General features: G+C 53.8%; 1 protein-coding gene across 1 annotated transcript; it reads right to left on the minus strand.

Moving 5' to 3' along the window:
- Positions 1–7,562: 7,562 nt before the first annotated feature.
- LOC149437644 (polyamine-modulated factor 1-like) lies at positions 7,563–15,580 on the minus strand. Its single transcript, XM_089660809.1, has 5 exons — positions 15,441–15,580; positions 13,367–13,472; positions 12,915–13,015; positions 10,132–10,327; positions 7,563–10,026 (listed from the first exon to the last, which is right to left on the minus strand). The coding sequence occupies exons 1-5, from the start codon at positions 15,563–15,565 to the stop codon at positions 9,967–9,969; spliced, it is 588 nt and encodes a 195-aa protein (XP_089516935.1). The 5' UTR covers positions 15,566–15,580; the 3' UTR covers positions 7,563–9,966.
- Between the last annotated feature and the right edge of the window lie 1,361 nt (positions 15,581–16,941).

A 16,941-nucleotide genomic window follows, 5' to 3' on the forward strand; every position in this document is an offset into this window, starting at 1 on the left:
CATGGAAAGCCTTGGGCTTCAAGCGCTCACTCTTGCTGTGCAGGGGCTGTTTTGTACCCAAGAGATGATGAGGCTCCTCTGGGCTGGGCCAAGGCCTCCCTGCTAACCTAATGGGGCTCCGTATGTGAGGACTCCCTGTATCCCCCCCATTGGTGGCCCTGCACATGGCTCTTGCATTTGGAAAATATTTGCTGATCCTGGAGTTGAAGGGATTGAGTTGGGATCTATTTTGCTTACAAACATCTAGTAGAAGCACTGAGGATCATCTTAGTAGGAAAGACTCTCACCCAGGGTTCCTTCAGGAGTGGCTAAGGGTTCCCTGAGCTGTGGCTACATGAACTCCCATCTGGTGGTACCTGCTTAGTTCCAGATCCAACATCACTTGGCAGAGCCAGAAGCATGAAGGCAAGGGGGTCATTCTGGTCCACCCCACTTACCACCACCAATGACCCCTGATGGACTAACATTACTAGGGGTTTCCGAATACCAGACTTTGTTTCAAAGGTTCCTATAGGGCAGCCATTCCCAACCAGAGTTCTGTGGAACCCTAAGGTTCCTCCACAGGTTGCTAGGGGTTTCTTGAGATGTGTCCAATTGGACTTCCATCTTTCAAGGATCAAAACCACTCAGTGGAAAAATACAAGGATCTTTTTAGCTTTCTCTAAGAGTAGCATTATGACCACCACTGTAAGGGGAGCAATTCTTCTCATCAGTGTAAGGGGAATTCTTTCCATTGACAACCAACATAAGGGACATTCTCCCCACTGACCTCCAATGTAAGGGACATTCTTCCCACTGATCACCAATGTAAGGGACATTCTTCCCACCGACCACCAATGTAAGGGACATTCTTCCCACTGACCCCCAATGTAAGAAGCATTCTTCCCACCGACCACCAATGTAAGGGACATTCTTCCCACCGACCACCAATGTAAGGGACATTCTACCCACCGATCACCAATGTAAGGAACATTCTACCCACCGACCACCAATGTAAGGGGCATTCTTCCCACCGACCCCCAATGTAAGGGGCATTCTTCCCACCGACCCCCAATGTAAGGGACATTCTACCCACCGATCACCAATGTAAGGAACATTCTACCCACCGACCACCAATGTAAGGGACATTCTTCCCACCGACCACCAATGTAAGGGACATTCTTCCCACCGACCACCAATGTAAGGGACATTCTTCCCACCGACCCCCAATGTAAGGGACATTCTTCCCACCGACCCCCAATGTAAGGGACATTCTTCCCACCGACCACCAATGTAAGGGACATTCTTCCCACCGACCACCAATGTAAGGGACATTCTTCCCACCGACCCCCAATGTAAGGAACATTCTACCCACCGACCACCAATGTAAGGGACATTCTTCCCACCGACCACCAATGTAAGGGACATTCTTCCCACCGACCACCAATGTAAGGGACATTCTTCCCACCGACCACCAATGTAAGGGACATTCTTCCCACCGACCACCAATGTAAGGGACATTCTTCCCACTGACCACCAATGTAAGGGACATTCTTCCCACTGACCCCCACTGTAAGGAGCATTCTCTCCAATTTGTAGGGAATTTTCCCATTGACCCCTGATGAATTGGTTTTAGGAAGGGGTTCCTCAAGACCTGAAAATTATTTTATGGGTTCCTCTAGGGAACCCTCTAAACTGTGAAAGGCTGCTTTAGAAGAAGAACCCACAAAACATACACTATATCACCAGAACCAAATACAATAAACACGCTGCCTAAATATGATACATATACTTCGATACAACTCAACAAAAAAATTAGGAATAGAACTTCAAAGTGAAAAATAACGTCCTCAGTGCCAATAGTCAGTGCAGGAGCTTCGGTGTCATAATAATAATTTATATATATACAGTTGTGTTCAGAATAATAGCCGTGTGATGAAAAAAGTGAATAAAGCTGAAAATCCTTCTAATACTTTTATTTCCATCCACACAAATGCATTGGGAACACGACACATTCTATTCCAAATCACAACATGAAGAAAAATACATCAAATTTGTTTTGTTCCTCTAAAAAAAAAAATGGCAGAAAAGTGAATATTAGACGGTTCAAAAAAATCGCAGTGTTTGTATTCTTCTTTACAAACTCAAACATTCACTATATAAACTGAGAAATGTTTGAAGATTTTGCTTTCCTTTGAATGACTTCATGAATATTTGGTTGTAGTCGCACTGTTTCTGAGAACTGCTGTACATCTGTGTTGCATGGAGTCCCCCAACTTCTGGCCCCTGTGATCAGGTATTCCAGCCCAGGATGATTGGACCACATTCCACAGTTCTTCTCTATTTCTTGGTTTTGCCTCAGAAACGGCATTTTTGATGTCACCCCACAAGTTTTCTATTGGATGAAGATCCGGGGATTGGGCTGGCCACTCCATAACGTCCATCTTGTTGGTCTGGAACCAAGATGTTGCACGTTTACTGGTGTGTTTGGGGTCGTTGTCTTGTTGGAACACCCATTTCAAGGGCATTTCCTCTTCAGCATAAGGCAGCATGACCTCTTCAAGTATTCTGATGGATTCAAACCGATCCATGATCCCTGGTATGTGATAAATAGGCCCAACACCGTAGTATGAGAAACATCCCCATATCATGATGCTTGCACCACCATGCTTCACGGTCTTCACAGTGTACTGTGGCTTGAATTCAGTGTTTGGGGGTCGTCTGACAAACTGTCTCCGCCCACTAGACCCAAAAAGAACAATCTTACTTCCATCAGTCCACAAAATGTTGGGCCATTTCTCTTTAGGGCAGTCAATGTGCTCTTTGGCAGATTGTAACCTCTTCAGCACGTCTTTTTCCCAACAGTGGGACTTTGCGGGGACTTCTTGCAGATAGCTTGGCTTCACATAGGCGTCTTCTAATTGTAACAGTCCTCACAGGGAACGTCACACCTTCTTTCATCTTCCTGGAGCTGATTGTTGGCTGAGTCCTCACAGGGAACGTCACACCTTCTTTCATCTTCCTGGAGCTGATTGTTGGCTGAGTCCTCACAGGCAACGTCACACCTTCTTTCATCTTCCTGGAGCTGATTGTTGGCTGAGTCCGCCCCATTTTGGCTATTCTTCTATCCATTCCAATGGTAGTTTTCCGCTTTCTTCCGCGTCTTTTAGGTTTTGGTTGCCATTTTAAAGCATTTGCGATCATTTTAGCTGAGCAGCCGATCATTTTCTGCACTTCTTTATATGTTTTCCCCTCCAATCAACTTTTTAATCGCGGTACGCTGTTCTTCTGAACAATGTCTGTAACGACCCATTTTCCTCAGAATTTCAGAGAGAAATGCACTGTAACCAGCATGTCCAACATTTGCTGCCTTCCTTCCTTAAATAAGGGCAATAATTGCCACCTGTTTTTCACAGAATGAATGACCTCACTAATAGAACTCCACACTGCTATTATTTTGAACACGCCCCTTTCAATGAGTGATTCAATGACACAGAATCAGCAGCATGCATGTCATGACTGTTGGATTTCTATTACTCTACTACACCTGCTAGGAAATTATTTGCCATGTAGAAATATCATTTCCACCAAAAACAGTGATTGATCCGGTTAGTGATGTCTGACGGATATTATTTTGAACACAACTGTATATATATAAAATAATTTATATGTATATATATATATATATATATACACACATATATACACACACATATATATATACACACACATATATATACACACACACATATATATATATACATACACACACACACACGTACCGGAGTCAGTTGGCCGATCCGATCCTCGGGGGGTTAATGGGAGGTTTGGCAGAGTCCGGTGATTTGGTGGTATAATGCCATGTTGGGATGATGATGTAGAGCCGTGTGTTATTATCTCTGCTCCCCGTCTTCCTCTCCCTGTAACGGCGGATGCGTTTCCGCCTAGCGGTCAGACCTCAAAACGGGAAGCGGCGCTGGGCGGACTCCGTGACCCGGGGTCACCTGGGTAGGAGAGCCCAGAGCCACGTCTTACGGAGCTGCTGCCCGGTGCCAACCAAGCGATGGCGCTCTCGTCTTTTCAGCGTCAGACTGGCTATGGGCACTGGGGTGGATTTACTAAAAGGCTGTGAACTTTGCAAGTGCAGTTGCTCCAGAACTTAGTAAATGAGGTGCAAGAACCCACCCCCACCCCAAAAAACAGCACTTTGCTTGCACATGATTGGATGACGGAAGTCAGCAGAGCCCCTCCGCTCAGCCGCTGCAGTCTATTTGCCTTTAGTACATCAACGCCATTGTCTTCCATATGCAGCCCCACAAATGGCGGAGCTCCGGTCTAAAGCCGGTCACGCGTGTTACATTGTATCAAAAAAGAAACATATCATCTATTGACATTGTAGCTAAACCCAAGAACAAAAGTTTATTATATTGCTGCTTACCTGTCCTTAGATGTGGCGGCTGCCTTTGTTTTTTTTTCCCCGCTTTTCAGGATTTTTTTCCCCCCCACTTTCATCTGGTGATCCTGCCAGTAACACACTTCCTGTTGCGGGGTGACAACTCTCACTCACCTATATACAGGAGCAGTCCAGGAGAGGAATACTCGACACCCCGCCTCCTAGATTATTAAAAAGGGAGGGATTCTGTAGTCCTGAGAACAATGAGAGGTAGACGACGCAGAAGATGGGGTGCTCAATAGATTTCTGGCGAGATCGACAAGTATTTTCTAACCAATCAGACAGATATCACAAAGTACTGTCAATGGTATATTAAACCCTCCAGACAGGACTTTAGGAAGATCACTCGGAGGGTTAACTGCATCCCCTTCAATCACAGCAACACCCATGAGGCTGCGGCGGGGGCTCCTGTTCTGACTGCCAGAGGCGGTTTGGACGACAAGCCGGCAAATCACTGGAGACGGGTCCAAGGCCAGGACTGCGGGCTGCACCGTGCAATCAGGAAGGGGACGGAGTTCACGGCGGACCACAGAGCCCCGGGACATGGCGGAGGAATGTTTATGTAGTCTGCCGCAAAACACGTTCTATTTGAGGATCGCAGTGCATAGCTATGAACCCCGTCATCCCCAACCAACCGCTTCCCTGCGGAAGGATCGCAGTACACAGCTATGAACCCCGTCATCCCCAACATTAACCGCTTCCCTGCGGAAGGATCGCAGTACACAGCTATGAACCCCGTCATCCCCATTAACCGCTTCCCTGCGGAAGGATCTCAGTACACAGCTATGAACCCCGTCATCCCCATTAACCGCTTCCCTGCGGATGGATCGCAGTACACAGCTATGAACCCCGTCATCCCCATTAACCGCTTCCCTGCGGAAGGATCGCAGTACACAGCTATGAACCCCGTCATCCCCAACCAACCGCTTCCCTGCGGAAGGATCGCAGTACACAGCTATGAACCCCGTCATCCCCATTAACCGCTTCCCTGGGGAAGGATCGCAGTACACAGCTATGAACCCCGTCATCCCCAACCAACCGCTTCCCTGCGGAAGGATCGCAGTACACAGCTATGAACCCCGTCATCCCCATTAACCGCTTCCCTGCGGAAGGATCGCAGTACACAGCTATGAACCCCGTCATCCCCAACCAACCACTTCCCTGCGGAAGGATCACAGTACACAGCTATGAACCCCGTCATCCCCATTAACCGCTTCCCTGCGGAAGGATCGCAGTACACAGCTATGAACCACGTCATCCCCATTAACCGCTTCCCTGCAGAAGGATCACAGTACACAGCTATGAACCCCGTCATCCCCAACATTAACCGCTTCCCTGCGGAAGGATCGCAGTACACCGCTATGAACTCTGTCATCCCCATTAACCGCTTCCCTGCGGAAGGATCGCAGTACACAGCTATGAACCCCGTCATCCCCAACCAACCGCTTCCCTGCAGAAGGATCGCAGTACACAGCTATGAACCCCGTCATCCCCATTAACCGCTTCCCTGCGGAAGGATCGCAGTACACAGCTATGAACCCCGTCATCCCCATTAACCGCTTCCCTGCGGATGGATCGCAGTACACAGCTATGAACCCCGTCATCCCCAACATTATCCGCTTCCCTGCAGAAGGATCGCAGCACACCGCTATGAACCCCGTCATCCCCAACCAACCGCTTCCCTGCGGAAGGATCGCAGTACACAGCTATGAACCCCGTCATCCCCAACCAACCGCTTCCCTGCGGAAGGATCGCAGTACACAGCTATGAACCCCGTCATCCCCATTAACCGCTTCCCTGCGGAAGGATTGCAGTACACAGCTATGAACCCCGTCATCCCCATTAACCGCTTCCCTGCGGAAGGATCGCAGTACACAGCTGTGAACCCCGTCATCCCCATTATCTGCTTCCCTGCGGAAGGATCGCAGTGCACAGCTATGAACCCCGTCATCCCCATTAACCGCTTCCCTGCGGAAGGATCGCAGTACACAGCTATGAACCCCGTCATCCCCATTAACCGCTTCCCTACGGAAGGATCTCAGCACACAGCTATGAACCCCGTCATCCCCATTAACCGCTTCCCTGCGGAAGGATCGCAGTACACAGCTATGAACCCCGTCATCCCCAACCAACCGCTTCCCTGCAGAAGGATCACAGTACACAGCTATGAACCCCGTCATCCCCATTAACCGCTTCCCTGCGGAAGGATCGCAGTACACAGCTATGAACCCCGTCATCCCCATTAACTGCTTCCCTGCGGATGGATCGCAGTACACAGCTATGAACCCCGTCATCCCCAACATTATCCGCTTCCCTGCAGAAGGATCGCAGCACACCGCTATGAACCCCGTCATCCCCAACCAACCGCTTCCCTGCGGAAGGATCGCAGTACACAGCTATGAACCCCGTCATCCCCAACCAACCGCTTCCCTGCGGAAGGATCGCAGTACACAGCTATGAACCCCGTCATCCCCATTAACCGCTTCCCTGCGGAAGGATCGCAGTACACAGCTATGAACCCCGTCATCCCCATTAACCGCTTCCCTGCGGAAGGATCGCAGTACACAGCTGTGAACCCCGTCATCCCCATTATCTGCTTCCCTGCGGAAGGATCGCAGTGCACAGCTATGAACCCCGTCATCCCCATTAACCGCTTCCCTGCGGAAGGATCGCAGTACACAGCTATGAACCCCGTCATCCCCATTAACCGCTTCCCTACGGAAGGATCTCAGCACACAGCTATGAACCCCGTCATCCCCAACATTAACCGCTTCCCTGCGGAAGGATCGCAGCACACCGCTATGAACCCCGTCATCCCCAACCAACCGCTTCCCTGCGGAAGGATCGCAGTACACAGCTATGAACCCCGTCATCCCCATTAACCGCTTCCCTGCGGAAGGATCACATACATTAAAAGGGGAACTCCAGAAAAAACAAACAAAAAACTTTATTTGTATTTAAAAAGAATAGGAATTGATTGAAATCTAACAGTTTTTGAATGCAGTCCCCCCCCCCCCCCCCCCTTTCATGGACGGTGTGCAGTGAAATAAGTCAGCCATTTCAGTCCAGGGGAGGATCCGTCACGCCTGAAGGATGAAGGTCAAAATTTAAAAACAGCAGCCGTTACAAATATAGAAAAGACATCATTTATTAGACATTTTTAACAATTAGACATTTTTAACAAACAGAAAATAATAATAAAATCCCAGGTGCCCCGTACGTTCCCGGGTGCCCCGTACGTTCCCGGGTGCCCCGTACGTTCCCGGGTGCCCCGTACGTTCCCAGGTGCCCCGTACGTTCCCGGGGCTTGCTGCAGGCACCGGGTATAATACGCCGAGACACCCGTCTTGTGTCTGTATGTTGGTAATACGCGGGACAATATTCTCATTTTAGGGGTCTTTATTTATACATTTCTCTGCATCTCCACGCAGTGCCAGTGATGGGACATAACACACTAGGGCCTTGCTGACACGGGAGTACTTAAGCACACGCCTGTGTGAGGGCGGGGTCTGCCTGTATGGGAATGCACAGGCGTTCCGTGCATCCCAGGCTCGTTCATGTCTACTAGGACGCACGAACACAGCAAGCGCACCTAATCTGACAGCTATGTGGGTACGGGTGTGTGTACACTGGGAGCCGTGCAGCCGCTGCTTCCCAGAACACATGAACAGGACTGCCTGCACGGGGGATGCACGGAACACCTGTGCAAGTAAACGGGACCCGTATGCTTAAAGCGGAGCTCCACCCAAAAAAGGGGAAGTTCTGCTTTAAGCCTTCGTCCCCCGCTCCCCGTTAACCCCCTCACGCCGGCGCCTCCTGGCCCTTTAAGAGTTTCAGAAGCCGGGTGGCGGGGTCTAGGGTCATGTGACCGCCGTCACATGATCGGGAAAGGTCCCGATCGAAAGAGGAGATCGGGACCTTTCCGTGAGTACCGAACGCGTGTGCTGCGTCCTTTTTTAATAGAACGCAAATGTGCGGCTGCTCGCGCCTAGGTCCAGACGCTGGGAGGGCACACATTTGCGTTCGGCCGGCGTGAAGAGGTTAAGGATTGGCACCAGGGGCGGACTGACCATTTGTAAACTAGGGCACTGCCAGAGTTCCCGGGGTCATTAGGGGGCCCCATGAGATGCCCCGGTACCTTTTTCATAGGCTTTTTTGAGTTTGGGCAAGGACACAGGGGCCCCATGACCCCTATTGCCCGGGGGCCCCATGAGTTGTCAGTCCACCCGTGATTTGCACCTTTGGGGAGCGGGTACCCGAATTTGACAGGTACCCACTCCCACTTCCGCTGCGATTCGAAGCGGAAGTTGTCCTCCCCCCGTAGTCTTCTGGGACACGTGACAGGTCCCAGAAGACTACGGGGCCATTCACAAAGCGCGGCGCTCCTCGCGCATGCGCAGTGGGCACCTGGCTGTGAAGCCGCAGCTGGGTGCCCACACTGAAGATGCCAGGGCCGGGGAGAGAAGACGGCCGGTGAAACAAGCCGTGGTGAGGACACCGCGGGACCCCGGGACAGGTAAGTGGCTGGATTTTAAACATTGCCTACTTAAAGCGGAGTTCCACCTTGACGCCAGCGCCTCCCGGCCCTTTAAGGGTTCCAGAAGCCGGGAGGCAGGGCAGGGTTTCAGGGTCATGTAACTGCCGTGATTTGCTGTCACATGATCGGGAAAGGTCCCGATCGAAAGAGGAGATCGGGACCTTTCCGTGAGTACCAAACGTGTGTGCTCTCGGCGCGTTTTTTTTTTTTTTTTATAGAACGCAAATGTGTGGCTAGGCCCGGTGCCGGGAGGCTGCGCATTTGCGTTCTGCCGGCGCCAAGCGGTTAAAAAAAAAAACAAAGACTGTAGCTGATTTTTTTTTTTTTTTTTTTAGGTGGAGCTCCGCTTTAAGTAGGCAATGTGTGAATGAGCCCCAAACATTATTAGTACCCCTGGCAGTGTTACGGTTCATCACAACCAGGGATGGACTCATGGGGCCCCCGGGCAATAGGGGATCATGGGGCCCCTGTGTCCTTGCCCAAACTCAAAAAAGCCTATGAAAAAAGGTACCAGGGGCATCTCATGGGGCCCCCTACTGACCCCGGGCCCTCGGGCAGTGCCCGAGTTTCCAAATGGTCAGTCCGCCCCTGATCACAACCCTAGTAACTGTCACTTTTCCATACAAAAAACTGGCAGTACAGTAAAAAGTGTAAATCTAAATAAATGGGCGTGGCTTCTAGAAGAGACTGTACTGAATACGGTCATCACCCGTAGTGACCACACACAGGTATCAGAACACAATACCACCACGGTGGTCCTTTGGTGCGGAGAAATGTTTCAGCAAGGCAGCGGGGCGAGGCTGCATCTGTCCGCAATATGAGACAGCAGCCGCTACGGCAGGGGGTGTCACAAAGGCGGCCCTCCAGCTGTTGCGAAACTACAAGTCCCATCATGCCTCTGTCATGCTTGTAACGGTCAATCTTGCAGTGCCTCATGGGATTTGTAGTTTGGTAACAGCTGGAGGGCCGCAGGTCTGACACCCGTGGGCTCCGCTGGTCACACCTTCTCGGTATCTTGAATGGACAGGATCAGCTCCCTCTGAGACTGACTCAACTTCTGGAATAAAAAAAAAAAAAAAAAAAAAAGAAAAGGTGTGAGCGAAGACAGGACTTTGTGCCAGCACAGAGCGCGCTCAGTCGTACCCGCGACGCGCCACCTCACCTGCCAGGCCTGCTGCCTCTTCTGGATCTCCTGCTGCATCTCCTCGATCTTCCTCCTCCCGGCCAGGACGGACTGGGCCAGCTTGGCATTCTCCTGTTCCTTCTCCTTCACCAGCTTGCGCAGGTATTCCCGCTGCTGCAGGAGGTAGGGGACCAAGTGCTGCCGCAGGTCCTCCTCGGGAACTCCGCTGGGACGCCTGCCGGAGAAAAGTGCAACTGTTGGTGCCGCTGGGGCCCCGTGTGGCCCTTGGTTTTCCTTAGCTGTAGCACCCAGTGGCTTTTAAGAGGTACCCGCACACCTAAAAGCTCAATTTAACTGCTCGAGTTCTGGACTCTCCCGTTCTTCCGTCGGTTTATTATACAGCCTGGTCGGTATTAAGAGTTGGAACCAAGAGCCAATCAGTGACAGCCATGGTACCCCCCTGTAGCTCGATCACATGATCCATCAGTCACGTGACCAGCCTCCCCTCTAACCACAGAATTGATTCCATGATGTTAAAACAGAGAGAACTCTCAGGGACACTCGGGCCCGGGGCAAACTGACCATTCGAGCACTGCCTGAGGGCCCGGGGGGGAACTGACCATTCGAGCACTGCCTGAGGGCCCCGGGGCGAACTGACCATTCGAGCACTGCCTGAGGGCCCGGGGGCGAACTGACCATTCGAGCGCTGTGAGGGCCCGGGGGCGAACTGACCATTCGAGCGCTGTGAGGGCCCGGGGGGGAACTGACCATTCGAGCACTGCCTGAGGGCCCGGGGGCGAACTGACCATTCGAGCGCTGTGAGGGCCCGGGGCAAACTGACCATTCGAGCACTGCCTGAGGGCCCGGGGGCGAACTGACCATTCGAGCACTGCCTGAGGGCCCCGGGGCGAACTGACCATTCGAGCACTGCCTGAGGGCCCGGGGGGGAACTGACCATTCGAGCGCTGTGAGGACCCGGGGGGGAACTGACCATTCGAGCGCTGTGAGGGCCCGGGGGGGAACTGACCATTCGAGCGCTGTGAGGGCCCGGGGGGGAACTGACCATTCGAGCGCTGTGAGGGCCCGGGGGGGAACTGACCATTCGAGCGCTGTGAGGGCCCGGGGGGGAACTGACCATTCGAGCGCTGTGAGGGCCCGGGGGGGAACTGACCATTCGAGCGCTGTGAGGGCCCGGGGGGGAACTGACCATTCGAGCGCTGTGAGGGCCCGGGGGGGAACTGACCATTCGAGCGCTGTGAGGGCCCGGGGCAAACTGACCATTCGAGCGCTGTGAGGGCCCGGGGGCAAACTGACCATTCGAGCACTGCCTGAGGGCCCCGGGGCAAACTGACCATTCGAGCACTGCCTGAGGGCCCGGGGGGGAACTGACCATTCGAGCGCTGTGAGGGCCCGGGGGGGAACTGACCATTCGAGCGCTGTGAGGGCCCGGGGGGGAACTGACCATTTGAGCGCTGTGAGGGCCCGGGGGGGAACTGACCATTTGAGCGCTGTGAGGGCCCGGGGGGGAACTGACCATTTGAGCGCTGTGAGGGCCCGGGGGGGAACTGACCATTCGAGCGCTGTGAGGGCCCGGGGGGGGAACTGACCATTCGAGCGCTGTGAGGGCCCGGGGGGGAACTGACCATTCGAGCGCTGTGAGGGCCCGGGGGGGGAACTGACCATTCGAGCGCTGTGAGGGCCCGGGGGGGAACTGACCATTCGAGCGCTGTGAGGGCCCGGGGGGGAACTGACCATTCGAGCGCTGTGAGGGCCCGGGGGGGAACTGACCATTCGAGCGCTGTGAGGGCCCGGGGGGGAACTGACCATTCGAGCGCTGTGAGGGCCCGGGGGGGAACTGACCATTCGAGCGCTGTGAGGGCCCGGGGGGGAACTGAGCATTCGAGCGCTGTGAGGGCCCGGGGGGGAACTGACCATTCGAGCGCTGTGAGGGCCCGGGGGGGAACTGACCATTCGAGCGCTGTGAGGGCCCGAGGGGGAACTGACCATTCGAGCGCTGTGAGGGCCCGGGGGGGAACTGACCATTCGAGCGCTGTGAGGGCCCGGGGGGGGAACTGACCATTCGAGCGCTGTGAGGGCCCGGGGGGGAACTGACCATTCGAGCGCTGTGAGGGCCCGGGGGGGAACTGACCATTCGAGCGCTGTGAGGGCCCGGGGGGGAACTGACCATTCGAGCGCTGTGAGGGCCCGGGGGGGAACTGATCATTCGAGCGCTGTGAGGGCCCGGGGGGGAACTGACCATTCGAGCGCTGTGAGGGCCCGAGGGGGAACTGACCATTCGAGCGCTGTGAGGGCCCGGGGGGGAACTGACCATTCGAGCAGTGCCTGAGGGCCCGGGGGCAAACTGAGCATTCGAGCACTGCCTGAGGGCCCGAACTGAGCATTCCAGCACTGCCTGAGGGCCCGGGGGCAAACTGACCATTCGAGCACTGTCTGAGGGCCCAGGGGCGAACTGACCATTCAAGCACTGCCCGAGGGCCCGGGGGCGAACTGACCATTCAAGCACTGCCCGAGGGCCCAGGGGCAAACTGACCATTCGGGCACTGTGAGGCCCCAGGGGCAAACTGACCATTGGAGCACTGTGAGGCCCCAGGGGCGAACTGACCATTGGAGCGCTGTGAGGCCCCAGGGGCGAACTGACCATTCGAGCACTGCCTGAGGGCCCGGGGGCGAACTGACCATTCGAGCACTCGCAAAAACGCACTGGAACGCGTCAAAAATGCATACGGAAATGCACCCGGACTGCGTTTCTGTAGTGTGAACCGGCTCTTAACGCACGCGGTTTAGCGTTGAACAGATCTCACCATTGGATATCCGCCGCGGTCGTCGCGTCCTTCTCCATCTTGTCCAAAGAGTTCAGCAGCACCTCCAGATTCCCCTCTTCCTTTATCTCCTGAATCTCTGCCTGCGATAAAAAAAAAAAAAATCGCAATAAAAATCAATGAAACGTAGAGGTCTGTTCACATATAAAAAAAAAAAAAGCCTGAGGCATCCACACAGCCCTCACCAATGGAGGCTCACCTGTCTGTTTCCTATGATCTCCGGCTCCATCTAGTGGCCACAATGAGGTATTTCCTGATTGAGGTATTTCATGACAATACCACATTGTGGCTACTAGATGGCGCTGGTGAACATTGGAAAAAGAAAAAAAAAAGCACAGTGCGATGATTATTGATGGTGGGAACGCTTGAACAGTATTTGTAAACGGCAGTTACGCTTTACGGTTATGCCGAAAGTAGAATTGCGCTGGGCTCACCTTGATGGAGGAATGCAGTTGGGCCACGAACTGGTCGTAGATGCCTCGGGTCAGCTCCGGCTGCAGCTTGTAGAACTTCTTGTAGCAGCGGGCGAAGCGCTGGTAGCTGTGGAGGAAGGGGGGGAGGGGATGAGGTTATAGATAAACCGCCAGCGGAGGTCAGAGGTCACCCGGAGCTGCAGGGTTGTCTTTTCTGTATGGGGGGGGGGAGGGGCCTTCGCTGTACTGCATTGTGTGTCACTGCTGCTTGTGGAGCTTCCTCCAGAGGGAGGCGCTGTTCTGTCGGTGTAGGGGAGCGGTCACTAATCTGTTAACACCAGCTGTGGAATCATGTGACTGCTGTTATTGGCTTTCCCCAGCAGTCACGTGATCAGGAGCCCATCCCGCTGGCACCCAATCAGAAGCCTTGATCCAGAGCTCAGTCAGCGCGGTGGGAGCACCCCCCCCCCCCCCCCCGCAAGCTGCCATGGAGATCAAGACTGCTCCCACCAGTCCCAGGATCCTCCTTCCAGCTCGACTCCTCCCACCAGTCCCAGGATCCTCCTTCCAGCTCAAGACTCCTCCCACCACTCCCAGGATCCTCCTTCCAGCTCAAGACTGCTACCACCAGTTCCAGGACCCTCCTTGCAGGTCAAGACTGCTACCACCAGTTCCAGGACCCTCCTTGCAGGTCAAGACTCCTCCCACCAGTCCCAGGATCCTCCTTCCAGCTCAAGACTCCTCCCACCAGTCCCAGGATCCTCCTTCCAGCTCAAGACTCCTCCCACCAGTCCCAGGATCCTCCTTCCAGCTCAAGACTCCTCCCACCAGTCCCAGGATCCTCCTTCCAGCTCAAGACTGCTCCCACCAGTTCAAGGACCCTCCTTGCAGGTCAAGACTCCTCCCACCAACTCAAGACTTCTCTCACCAGTTCCAGGATCCTCCTTCCAGCTCGATTGCTCTCACCAGTTCCAGGCACCTCCCACCAACTCAAGACTCCACCCACTAATTCCAGGATTCTCCTTCCAGCTCAAGACTCCTCCCACCAGCTCCAGGATCCTTCTTCCAGCTAAAGACTCCTCCTGCCAGTTCCAGTCCTCTCCCACCAACTCAAGACTCCTCCCACTAGTTTCAGGATCCTCCTTCCAGCTCAAGACTCCTCCCACTAGTTCCAGGATCCTCCCACCAGTTCCAGGCCCCTCTTAACTCAAAACTCCTCCCACCAGCTTTGGATCCTTTCCACCAGCTCAACTCCCCTCCCACCAATTCAAGACTCCTCCCACCAGCTTCAGGCCCCCCTCAACAGCTCGAGACTCCTCCCACAAGCCCCAAACACCTCCTGAAAATTCCAGAATCTTCCAGCAAACTCCAGACACCTCTTGCAAGTTATAGACTCCTCCCACCAGCTTCAGACACTGCCTGCAAGTTCCAGATCCCTCCCACCAGCTTAAGGCCCCACCCACCAGCTCCAGACACCTCCCACCAACCCCTTCTGTGAACACTTGATCAGTCCTGTAAGCTCCAGACTCCTCCCACCACCACTGGAGACTTCCTGCCAGGAAGTAAGTGTTTTTAGAACCCGTCAGGTATTTATTTCTCTCTGTGTTCCTGTGGCAGCCTCCCCCTCACTTCCTCTCTGGTATAAAGGTGTCACCAGGACAGGAAGTGATGGGAAATCTCTCCTATGGGGACACACATACATCATGTAGTAATGGGAGGAAGGGTTCTGACAACATTGTCATCTGGTGACACCCACACCCTTATTTCCTGTACTGGTGTCACTACACAAACCTCCCCCATTGGGGGGGGGGTCACAGATCCTGTCACTCTTCCTCTCAACTGTGGTGGGTGAGGTTACAATATGTCAGAAGATCAATCTCCGCTGATTGTCAGCTCTTGTGGCAAGCTCCAGGACATAGAAACTGACCAAAACTCTCTCAGCCAATGATAATTCAGGCGCCTCCCCATCCCGCCAATCAGAACACGCAATCTCTGAGGCGTTCAGCCAATCCTCTCCCCCAGTGAGTCAAGCAGCAGCCCCCCCAGCCAATCACAACTCGCCGAACCCGACGGGGGCGGCCAATCAGCGCCTCACCTTCCCGCCTCCACCAGCCCCTCCAGAAACTTGTCCACCAGAGTGTTGAAGATGAGCAGCCGCCCCGGGGTGTCCGCGGCTCCGGGCCGCTCGGAGGAGGTGGACGGGACCGCTTCGGCTTCCATATTGCTCGGGGCCGGTCCGTCTATTTCCCGCCTGGCGATACTGGCACTTGATTGGCTGTCGGCTCCTGTCCGTCACGGGGCAGCCCAATCACGTGACCTGCTCCCTCTGAGGGGCTTCCAATATGGAGGCTGAGAGAGGAGAGTCGCTGCTGAGTGAGAAGTCATTGTAAACAAAAGAGAATAAAATATTCCGACACATAACTCGTCTCCATGACATTCACAGACCTTTTCACCCAACATTCACACATTGTGCGCCTTGGATTGAACCCTTTCACTGCGGCTGATGTGTGTCATACCTCGGGAGCAGCGGGTTCAAATAATCCTTTTCCCGGACCCCTGGCCATGTTTTCCAGACCCTCAGCCATGTTTGCAGACCTTCGGCCATGTTTCCTGAACCCTCAGCCATATTTCCTGGACCTCACCCATGTTTTCCAGACCCTCAGTTATGTCTCTTGGACCCTCAGCCATGTTTGCAGACCTTCGGCCATGTTTCCCGGACCCCTCGAGCATGTTTCTTGCACCCCAGCCATGTTTTCCAGACCCTCAGCCATGTTTCCTGGACCTCACCCATGCTTCCCAGACCACCGCCCATGTTTCTTGGACCCCAGCCATGTTTTCCAGATCCTCAGCCATATCTCCTGGACCCCTGACCATGTTTTCTGAACCCCAGCCATGTTTACTGGACCCCCAGCCATACTTCCCAGACCCCCGGCCATGTTTCTTGGACCCCAGCCATGTTTTCCAGATCCTCAGCCATGTCTTCTGTACCCCCAGCCATGTTTTCAGGACCTCCACCATATCTCCTGGACCCGTGGCCATGTTTTCTGAACCCCAGCCATGTTTACTGGATCCCCAGCCATACTTCCCAGACCCCTGGCCATGTTTCTTGGACCCCATCCATGTTTTCCAGATCCTCAGCCATGTCTCCTGTACCCCCAGCCATGTTTTCAGGACCTCCGCCATGTTTTTCAGACCCTCAGCCATGTTTTCTGAACCCCAGCCATGTTTACCGGACCCCCAACCATACTTCCCAGACCCCCCGACCATGTTTATTGGACCTCTGCCATGTTTTCTAGACCTCAACCATGTTTCCTGGACCTCAGCCATATTTCCCGGACCCCAGACATGTTTCCTGGACTCTCAGCCATGTTTCCAAGACCCTCAACCATGTTTCCTGGACCCCCGGCCATGTTTTCTGGACCCCCTGCTATTTTTCCCGGAACCCTAGCCACATTTCCTGGACCCCAGCCACATTTTCTTGACTGCCTGCCATGTTTCCTGAAGCCCAGCCATGCTTCCTAGACCCCCAGCCATGTTTGCCGGATCTTGGTCATGTGTCCTGGTCCTCGGCCATGTCCCCTGAACAAGGTCATGTT

Source organism: Staurois parvus, unplaced genomic scaffold (assembly GCF_062004578.1).
Source record: "Staurois parvus isolate SC_StPar_1 unplaced genomic scaffold, SC_StPar_1.0 ptg001279l, whole genome shotgun sequence".
NCBI lineage: Eukaryota > Metazoa > Chordata > Amphibia > Anura > Ranidae > Staurois > Staurois parvus.

Bases quoted from the DNA above. Each gene is read 5' to 3' on its own strand.
- LOC149437644 (XM_089660809.1), bottom strand. From the start codon at position 15,565: ATGGAAGCCGAAGCGGTCCCGTCCACCTCCTCCGAGCGGCCCGGAGCC. The intron at 13,016-13,366 runs GTGAGCCCAGCG...TTTTTATCGCAG, and splicing joins AACTGCATTCCTCCATCAAG to GCAGAGATTCAGGAGATAAA. The intron at 10,027-10,131 runs GTGAGGTGGCGC...TTTTTATTCCAG, and splicing joins AGAGGCAGCAGGCCTGGCAG to AAGTTGAGTCAGTCTCAGAG.